Raw genomic sequence first — 10,838 nt, 5'->3', positions numbered from 1 at the left:
TTTGAGACAGGGTCTCCCTGTAGCCCCAGCTATCCTGGAACTCACTATATAGCCCAGGCTGGCCTTGAACTCACAGAGATCTGCCTGCCTCTGCCTCCCAAGTGCTGGGATTAAAGGCCTGCGCCACCACCCCCAGAGTATCGTTTTTCAAAAAGGAAATTCTTAATTTCCCTCCAAATGGCCCCAGAACACAGTTCTTAAAAATATGATGTCGCCAGGCGTGATGGCACACACCTTTAATCCCAGCATTTGGGAGGCAGAGGCAGGCGGATCTCTGTGAGTTCGAGGTCAGCCTGGTCTACATAGTGAGTTCCAGATCAGCTGGGGCTACAGGGAGACCCTGTCTCAAAAAGACCAAAAAAAAAAAAAAAGTGATGTCATCCAATCTACAATTGATATAATTTTCTCCAAGGATGTCTTATATAGTCATAATCTGTGGATACCTCTGTACAGAGTCTAGAATTCAATATATAGCATGCTACAGCTTTTTAAAAAATCTTAAAACCCCCAAATAGCCATATAATTAAGACTGGTTTTAAAGAAAATAAAATGAAAATTAGAGGCATCAAAAATAAGTCAGGTCACAGTTCCTCAATGGTCGCCTTTTTCCTGAGGTAGCTCCAGGACAGGGTCCTAGTCCTGTGAAGTGCTTTACAGATGCTTGGTCTTGCTGGAGATGAAAAGGACACGTCAGTTGGCAACTAAGCTGTGCTTGTTTTCAGCACTAGGATTTGAACAAGAAGGTCTGCCAGGAGCTGCCAAACAGCTTTGGTGGAGAAGCCCATATAGCCTAAGGGAGGCTTGCTAGTCCTTGGATGTCAGGCCAGAGTAACGAGAACAGCATAACAGAGACATCCAGTCCGGCCAGGGATTTTCAGTTCTTACTGTAAGCTGGTTCTGCTCTCCTCCAGTCTAGTAAATAATTGAACAGAAGAAAAACATTGAGGAGGGGAGCAGGGTGCCTCCTCCAGGCTTCAGGGCCTTTCTCTGCCCATCTGCAGAGTTTACATGCAGAAGAGAGACAGAGGCAAGAAGTGATAGGACACTGATTGGACTCTGAAGTAGACTGACTGCCTGAAGTACTCGGGAATCCAGCATTTTTGTCAGATGAACTTTATTACAAGTGTTACAAATGATGGTTTGACGAAGTCCAGGGCGAAGAATCACTAGTTAACTTGACGGTTGTTCGCTGGAGCAGTAGGAGTGCTGCTAACCTCCACTTTTCTTCCTGTTTTGCTTAGCTTTCCGGGGTTTAAGGATGGTGTAGTTCGCATACACTGTATATCGATCTGACAGGAAGGGGACATAGAACGCCCGAAGCAGCTTTGAAGATCTGAAAAACAAGAATAAAAAAAGAGACAATTTCATCATCTGGAAGAATTACTAATGGCACTGAAAATGATTAAAAGAAACCAAGTGCTCTGGCAAGCATTATGTTTTATATAAATACAGAGAAGCCTACTATTCAGGTACCAGATCATGATCAATACCATACTGTTACTTATACCAAAAAAAAAAGGTGTCTGCCTAATAAAGCCTAAACTAGCCTTGCAAAAGCAGTCCGGTCTGCATTTTGCATTCAAATGTACCACAGAAAGTTCCAGGGCAATCAGAGGGCTGCTACGACCGAAAGCCATTCTTAACACTCAAATGGTTCCTGCGTCTGAAAAAAATATAGAAATGCCAAATGCTCCAACTATCCAGAATCCAGCTCTAAATTTTCCTAGAGAGGTGAGGAAAACTATGTCCTGAGTGCCTGTGCAGAGTGTTCCAGGAATGCCTGAATCAAGGGGCCAGTCTACACTCACGTTCATGCTAAGACAATATGTTCCTGGAAAATTCTGCTTATTACTGAAATATGAGAACTGAAAACCTGAATTTACCAAGGGTTTTTGAAGCATATAAGTGATTTGGTCTTAAAATCATTTAATTCATCTGATAATCCTATGAGGAAGGTGTCAATAGTCCTGTTTTACAGACGGAGAAGGGAGGCTTAAGCCTGTTCAGGGTCACACAGATTAATTTCCTCGGGTTCAGGAAGTCATCCAGCCTCATTCAAGAGCCTCATTGAGGTTTAATTCTAAAGTCTGTAAGCTTAACCATTATGGTTTCTCCTGCAGCCCACTAACATGCTTAATGGATTTATCATTTCCTAGAAAAAGTTGTAATGATAACTTCAAATACATGAAGCATTACTTCCTGACTGAATTCTGCGTCTGAAAACCCCAAAGTTGGCCCAGTTACGGCTATTTGAAATGAGATAGCTGAGGGGTGTTCCACTGCCAGTCCCTTTCCAGATTCTAAACTTGTAAATGTCATGTCAACGTGGCATTTGTACTGGCAGCCTACCTCTGGGCTTGGCAGGCTCCCACAATGCCTGCACACAATGCTATCATGTTTGGCAAACACCTCTTAGAGATCCTTCCCAACTGGGATGCTGGCAGTGCCCTGTGCTCAACAGAGATGCACTTCACTTCAATAGCCAACAGCTCAAGGGCTCTGACAAAGAAAAGAGGCTTAGAGGAGGGACCCAGGAGATAAAGCAGGGCTCTTGAAAGCACAGTGAGCAGGAAGAGGATGCACCTGCCTCAGACAAAAGCAGTTAATTTACTCTTATTTGTTCATGGTACACAGAGAAGGGGAAGGTCTGAATAAGTCTAAAGCTGCTCAAATTCCTTCAGGCCTAGATGTCCATCCTAGAAATGACCCCACAGTTTCACTACTAAGTCATCACATACTGTCCATTCCTGGTGACCTTAGCCTTGGTGTAACATAAGGGCCTACCAGAATCAACTATGGTACCACATTTTTAAAGCACTTCATTGCTATTTAGGAGGGCTGCAGTTCATAATTTTATTCTTTTTTTTTTTTTCTTTTTCAGTCAGGGTCGCCCTGTAGGCCCAGCTGGCCTAGCACTCACTATGTAGACCAGGCTGGCCTTGATCTCACAGAGATTTGCCTACCTCTGCCTCCCAAGTGCTGGGACTAAAGGATAATTATATTCTTTTTAGGTCTTCCAAAGAAAAGAAAAATTATGTTTATCTTGAAAACTAGAATAAACCCATTCCGGTGTGTACCATGTGAATCTACAATATCCTTCTATAAATCTAAGTTACATTAAAGGATCTTGATGGGGTTTTTTTTCCTGAACTTTGAATTATTTATAATTATAATTTTAAAAAAGGACAAAATAGCAGGGCATAGTGGTACACACCTTTAACCCCAGCACTTGGGAGGCAGAGGCAGGTGGATCTGGCAGTTCCAGGCCAGCTGGGCCACAGGGAGACCCTGCCTCAGAAAGACCAAAGAAAAAGGACAAAATAAGAAAAAAGAAAAAGGATGGAGTCACAAAAAGGATAATGGAATAGTGAAATCACACACTACTACTACACCAGCTTTTAATAAAGCACAAATGACTAGGGACACTTACAGCTGAACACAGTTCAGAATGCAGATTTTCAACATTTTCCATCTGTAATGGCCACAAGAGAACTGACACAGAAAGACATTTCACAGTTCTCAGAGAAATCAGAAGACAAACAGAGACGAAGAGCAGTAGAGCAGACTCAAAGGACGGCAGTGGGTGGATGGTGCAGGCAACACCCGCAGCCACAAGCCTTCAGTGCAGTACAGCAGACCAGTTCCTCAAACTCAGGAACTGGTGAGTCAAGCCTGACAACCTGAGGTTGATCCCCAAATACACATGGTGGAAGGAGAGAACAGACTCCTCAGAGTTGTCCTCTGACTGTCACACATGTGCTCTTCCCCTCACCAAACAATAAATAGATAAATACATGTAATTAAATAAGTGTAAAAAAAACTGATGGGTGAACAATACACTCGTAAGGACAAAAAGGAAGTAGCACATTCTTGCCCTAGTAGTCATTCACCAGGAAAGCCTCCACCATGCAACACTGCAGGAAGATCCTAGACCATCCTGTTACACCAAAAAGAAATGCCCATACTCTTTTGTCATCTATGATGCTGCACATCAGATTTTATGTGACGCATTTCGTACATGGACAAGCTGAAGGGGGAAGTGCTCAAGTAACAGGAAGAGCACAGACTCTGAAGATGTTTTAAATCACTGATTATTCTGATGTTTAAAATCTAAAAATGGAAATGTTTGAATTTTCATTCGTGAATTGGAGTAACTGAGCCACCAAAGGTTTCACAAAAAATCTTCAAGTGCTGTACTTTGATGACACAAGTATGAGAGGAGCCAGGAGCAGTGATGAGATTCATCAGTGATGGGCCCAAAGGCCACAGCCTGTGCTCTCAATATGCTCCTACTCCAGATTCAGGTGCGGCAGATGCTTGGCAGTTGTCTGTAATTTGAGACATTGTCCATTTCAGGAGTGAGTATGTGTCTAAGTGTGTGTGTTCAAAGCAGGAGAACATAGAATTAAATACAGAATATATACATTCTCCCACAATCACAAGAATATGGAAAAAGTTGCTTCCTTTGTTTTCAAGTGAATTCTTTCATTACCCTTCTATTCCTTTCTTCTTCTTCTTTTTTTGTTTGGTCGTTTTGAGACAGGGTCTCCTTGTAGCCCCAGACTGGAATTCACTATGTAGACCAGGCTAGCCTGGCCTTGAACTCACAGAGATCCGCTTGCCTCTGCCTCCCAAGTGCTGGAATTAAAGGCGTGCGCCACCACGCCTGGCTTATTCCTATTTTTGTAAGTAATTTATAAAATAACTAAAAAACATAAAAAGCAAAAAGGGTCTAAGGGACCAAGATAATGAATGCTGATGACTACTTTCCTGTGTGCTGAAAGATCACACCATGGAGTTCCAGGCATTCTTCAGAAAGCTGTCTCAGACTGCACACAGGCTATACCATCATCAAAAGTACTGCCTGGACTGACATTCACGACTGCTGAGTACAGATGGCAAGCCAAAGGAGATGGTAAAGAGGCTGAGACAGAGCACCTGACACACACCAGAGCACTGGTATCTAGATACATAAACTGGTCCTACAATTTAAGAAAACATTATTGGGGCTGAGAGATGGCTCAGTGGTTAAGAGCACATACTGCTCTTCCATAGGACCTGAGTTCTGCTCCCAGCACCCACTTCAGGTGGCTCACGATCGCCTTAATTCCACCTCCAAGGGGATCCAATCCCTCTGGCTTCCACAGGCACTCACATGCATGTACCCACGCATACATATATACACATAACTAAAAGTCAAATAATCTTTTAAAATAAGAAGACAGGGAACCCAATGGGAAGACATCACAAGGGATACAGATAGTAAAGAGCAAATGACTAGCAGGACGCGACTGAATGCAAAGTGAAGCATCAATTCACAATCAGGCTTGCACAACTAAAATCCCTGACAACCAAATGTAGGCAAGGAGTTAGGAAACAGATATCGCTATGACAGTGCAAACCTGCACAGCCACCACACAGGCAGTCAGCAGAACCTATTAAAACAAAAAGCATGAGCACGACAGAGCAGCTTGTTACTCTTATTTTTAATGTATGTCACTTCATTTATTTTCTTGCTTCATAAATACGTTTTTTCCTCCCTGCTATAGCAAAAATTTCAAACATACAAAAGCAGGTCAAATATGTTGCTTATAATACTTGAAAGTAGTGAACAAATTTGCCTCAAATCTAGCAAAAACCCCAAATTCTTCAAAAACATAAACAACAACAAAAATCCATATGCCTGCTATGTATGAAGATCTGCAAGTCAGCCATGTAGACATGGGTCTTTTTCTCAAAGGGCTAATGATGAAGTTGGGGAGGTCAGAATATGAATGACTTATAATCATAACTTAGCATATACTAAATATCAAAGTGCCAGCATAGAAGTTCAAAACAACATATTCAGAAGAGAGGACAAACTGAGGGCTGGGGGGTTGTGAAGAACACTTAGTACTCTTCTTTGCATTGCAAGTCACCTGCTTGGAGGCTGAGCAGTCACTGGAGGTAAGTGGAGACCCTTCTTTTTCTCCCTGGGTACCTGTCAGCTTTCTCACTGCAGTTTTCACAATTTGTGTATATTTACTGGTTAACTTGTTGACTGCATGTCCCTTCCTTTACTCCCACATCTAGACTTTAGGAACTGATTACATTTATTTGTTTATTTATTTATTTTATTTTATTTTTTATTTTTATTTTTTTGGTTTCTGAGACAGGGTCTCCCTGTAGTCCCAGCTGGCCTGGAACTCTCTATGTAGACCAGGCTGGCCTTGAACTCACAGAGATCTGCCTGCCTCTGCCTCCCAAGTTCTGGGATTAAAGGCGTGCACCACCACACCCGGCTACACTTTATTTTTAATACATGCTTGGTGAGCTGGGCGTGGTAGTGCACACCTTTAATCCTAGCACTTGGGAGGCAGAGGCAGGCAGATCTCTGTGAGTTCAAGGCCAGCCTGGTCTACATAGTGAGTTCCAGGACAGCTAGACTACAGGGAGACCCTGTCTCAAAAAGACCAAAATAATAATAATAATAATCATCATCATCATCATCATCATCATCATCATCATCATCATCATAATCACACATGCTTGGCACTAATAAATGATAAAAAGCATATATTAGAAGGATGGATGGATAGGTGGAAGGACACAGGTGGACAAAGTGAGGAAAGAACATTACACAAACGGAATTCAAATTCAACCACAAGTCACTGAGCACCATCAAGCAATGGCTTAAATAACTGCCAGGAATGGACAATAAACAACAAACAGTTCTTACTCCCAAGGAGGAATTCAAACTCTAATAATTTGTGGTTTGGGATAATTGTCTTCCCAACAACAAACATGAAGGGAACCCAGCAGCACCCTAATTCTGCCATATTCAGTATACAGCCATCAGAAATCAGCATCAAACTCTAACCAATGTGCACAGCAAACAAGAAGCCCTTAGGCAAACCTGAGTATAAAACTCTATACAAGGTGGGGATTAAATGTCAGGTCGTCAGAGCCACAGCAATGAGAACTGTTCTACCACAGGCTCCTTTTCTCCTGTGAACTTGTGTGACCTCCTACACCATCATCCATACACAGAGCCACTAGCTGATTACTTCTAAAAGGAAGGTGACCACCAGGGTACAATTAAATGCATTTGTACCTCCAAGCCAGGATGAAGTTAACTTCGGTTCTCCATTCTGACACTACAACTGCTGGTCTACAGTTCTTTCTTTTTCCTGGCACTGAACTAACTGAAGCCCTTATCAATTAGTTTCTTTACTATCAGTAGCTTTAGTATGTCAAGGAAGATCAGGTATTTTCAATTTGTTGTGTTATACTGTTTCTGAAAAAAGGAAAACCCAACTGATTATTTGCTTTTATAACAGACAAGAGCAGTTGAGCACTGGAAGACTATGGGTGTGCACACATTTTTACCCCTGGGAATGAATGTAAATCAGACTGGCTCACAGCTAGAGCAAAACTAATACCCATTAAAGTTTACACAGCAAGGCCTGTAGTGAAATGAAATTCCAGAGCGGGACCAGAAGGAATGCATGCACGTAACCAGGGACATAAATGCACGTCTCCTTCCCAGTGAGAAAGTCACTCAAGCAACTGAAGGATGAAACAGGACTGGACAAAGCAACTGCCTGAGCAGCGTGATTAGCTGACAGCTCAGAATGTGTTCTAATTCAATTACCAGTCCCATTTATCAGGGCTCCAGAGATTCTGCTGTGGAGATTTAAATCTGCACTTGCTGACGTCAATGGAGGACTGTCGGCCAGTCCCTGATGTCACCAGTTCGGCAGGCACAAACAGAAATGCTGGGTCAATTTGCCAGTTTATTTTTATCTTTCACTTCCACTTATTCACATTTCAGTGAGCTTTCTACAACTCTCATTGAGGAACCAACCTTTCACAGCTACCCTTAGTTCTAAAAAGAATTTCTGAATTCCCTCAAGACCAAGTCATGATCAACCTACTGTCCCTTGCAGAATAATTTTAAAACTGTTCAAAAAGCTGCCATTAGGCAAAAATATGATTGTTCTTTGATACTCTTGAACAGGAAATAGGATTAGATATTGCTTTAATGGTCAGCAGTAACATCTATTCCAGAAAGCAGTGGATGCAGAAGTAACACATCATATGCTACCCTCCACTGGAACCCAGCTGCTTGTGGACAGAACTTTGTCTAATATTGCATCTGCAGCTTCTACAACAGTACCACAGAAAACACACAACATTCTGTAATGAAAGAAGTGTCCCATCTCCTCAAGACTATCTCGTTCATTTCCCTTTCATCTTCTAATGCTCATCTTCCACAAGGAAAATGAAATACCCAAAATAAAATAGATTCCTTATGTTTTCTTCCCAAACATTTTATCCTGAAGCCATTAGGTGGAGCAAAGTAGGAACCTATACTGTGGAGGGGAGGGGAGGAGGGTGCTGCAGGGGCCTGTGGCAAGGTACAAGTGAGGTATGGAAGGCACCCACATTAACAAAGAAACTATTATTGTAAAAGGTCACATAACCTCTTCAGGTTCCAATGTACACAGATTGGTCAAGTCACCATCATCCATGTGACTAGATGATACTTTATTTTCAGTAGACATACAACTACAACATGCAGATCACTGAAGGAACATAGTCACAGTTCTGATCATCTAGAGTAACCGCCAAAGATCTCTGATGTGGACTAATCAGAGAACTGCAGACTGGAATCACACTGTGACACTGGCATGCAGAGTGAATCATTCTGTGATGTGCACAACATCTGGCATAACATTATAACCTCTTCACCAGTCACCTTTAGCCAATATTCAGAATGAGAGAATTGAGAAAGACTTGCTATTTGGCAACTGGCCTCTTCTGGCCTTCACTACCGGCAAGGATTTGGGAAATATGCCCTTCACCAGTCTCTTCTCCATCTGGTAGCAACTGAGAGGTGCAGGTAATATACTCTGGTGGGACGAACACAAGAGTAATGCATCTCCACCACTGCCCCGCAGACCTGCATGTGGGCTTCATCAGTATGACACAAAAGAAGTGCTGAAAGCCATTTCAAGAAGACTCTGCAAGTTTTAGAGATATGAAATAAGCAATGGACGTACTTTAAGACAGCCGTCTTTATTTAATGAAGGTACCCGAGCTTCAGAACTTATCTCAATATTCTCTTTTCTTTTTACTGTAACATAAATTCAGTTTGAAGAATGTAAAATCTGGGGACTGGAGAGATGGCTTAGAGTTAAGGACATTGGCTGTTCTTGGAGAAGACCTGGGTTCAAATCCCAGCACCCACATGGCAGCTAAAAACTGTCCTTAACTTCAGTTCCAGGAGATATGTCAAACTCCCTCTTCTGTCCTCTGCAGGGATTGCACCCACACAAGTGCACTTACATACATGTAGGAAGTACACTCATACACATAAAAATAATAAAATATGGGGCTGGAGAGATGGCTCGGTGGTTAAGAACACTGGGAGAGATGGCTTAGCAGTTAAGAGCACTGGCTGCTCTTGCAGAAGACCCAACTTCAGTTCCCAGCACCCACATGGCAGCTAACAATCATCCATAACTCCAGTTACAGGGGATCTTACCCTCTTCTGGCCTCCATGGGCATTCCACACATGGTACACCAACCTACATGCAGGGAAAATACTCATACACATAAATTTTTTGGTCTTTTTAAAAAAACTTTTTAATAACTATATGTTTAGAAGCATTTCACTACAGCTTTAACACATTCAGTAACACACTCCAGAACAAGAGTACATCTCTTTCACGAGTGGATGTAAGTTTCTAGGTTCAGAGTTGAATTAATACACTTATACACTATTGAACTCAGTATAAGCCCTGTAAGACATAACATTGAATGAAATTTTAACCTTTAAAAAAGATCTCCATTTCATTTTACAATATACTGTTCCTTGCAGAAAGATTCACTGTTTTTGCTACTAACACTGAGATGTTGGCACATGCATCTCTAATCTGTATGTATCTGATTATTACTAGTCATAATCGGTTGCACTTGGATCCTTGGTGCCTGTGTATGTCTATAAAGTCATCAGGTAGATTTCAATGGTAATGTTTATCACCTCTACTAATTACCATGATGTAAATTTCCATGCTTCCTCCTCAAATATAATACACTTTAAAAAATTTGATTTTTTTGTGTATATCACACAGAACATTCCAAATGACCTTATTCAACTGGCACCCTCTTCCCAGATGGCACCCTCCCATAGCCTCCCTCCCCCAACTACAGCCCTTATACTCTGCTATATCCCTGCTACTGTCTGCTGTGTTGTCCACACCCCCAGCCATTCCCCACTACTTATCCATCTGGTGAATCTATTCAGCCTATCAAGAGGTCTTTGTTTTAAAAAGGCCACCTGTTCCTCATCTAGCAGCAATCAGTTGTCAATATTCCTTTAGATAAGGTTGGGGTCTGCTGTTCATTTCCCAACTTCTATGCTGGGTTACTATCTGAGAGTCCCTTTGGCCACCCTGGCCAACAACTCAAAAGAAGGTATCTCCTACCTGGCATTGCTGCTTGTTATGTAGCCTTTAGCTATGCACATGAACTCTTAAAAAAATTATATTGGCCCCTTTAATCTTTGGTTGTACTTTCCTTTTGGGTGTTTAAGGCCATACAGTTGGCCCAAATCAATTAATTTATTTTTACTCTTAAGGTCGTCAGAGGATCTGTTCCTCAAGGGTCACATGGGCTTGGGAGGAGCCCCTGGCTCCTTTCTTTCACCAGTTCTGCCTATGTGAAAATAAGTCAAAGGTCCTGCTCAACCATGGCTGGCTTAGCTTGGAAGCATGAATGAGATGTTTCCTCTGTGTTGACCCTCCTCTTTGTAGACTGGACACTGGTTCAAGTCCATCTGGTGGGATCTCCAT

The 10,838-nt window shown here is 42.1% G+C and overlaps 1 protein-coding gene across 4 annotated transcripts in view; it reads right to left on the bottom strand.

Moving 5' to 3' along the window:
* Positions 1-618: 618 nt before the first annotated feature.
* Positions 619-10,838, bottom strand: part of Alg9 (ALG9 alpha-1,2-mannosyltransferase) — a 101,471-nt gene continuing 91,251 nt past the window's right edge. For all 4 annotated transcript variants that reach the window (XM_008832797.3, XM_008832798.3, XM_029563405.1 and 1 more), the window contains exon 15: positions 619-1,333. In XM_008832797.3, coding sequence (XP_008831019.1) covers positions 1,210-1,333 — 124 coding nt within the window. In that variant the 3' untranslated portion in view covers positions 619-1,209. The remainder of the gene's footprint in view (positions 1,334-10,838) is intronic.

This window comes from Nannospalax galili, unplaced genomic scaffold, assembly GCF_000622305.1.
Source record: "Nannospalax galili isolate Female #2095 unplaced genomic scaffold, S.galili_v1.0 scaffold335, whole genome shotgun sequence".
In the NCBI taxonomy this organism is placed as follows: domain Eukaryota; kingdom Metazoa; phylum Chordata; class Mammalia; order Rodentia; family Spalacidae; genus Nannospalax; species Nannospalax galili.
The sequence above is the reverse complement of the archived record's forward strand: the minus strand, read 5'-3'. Positions and strand labels throughout refer to the sequence as shown.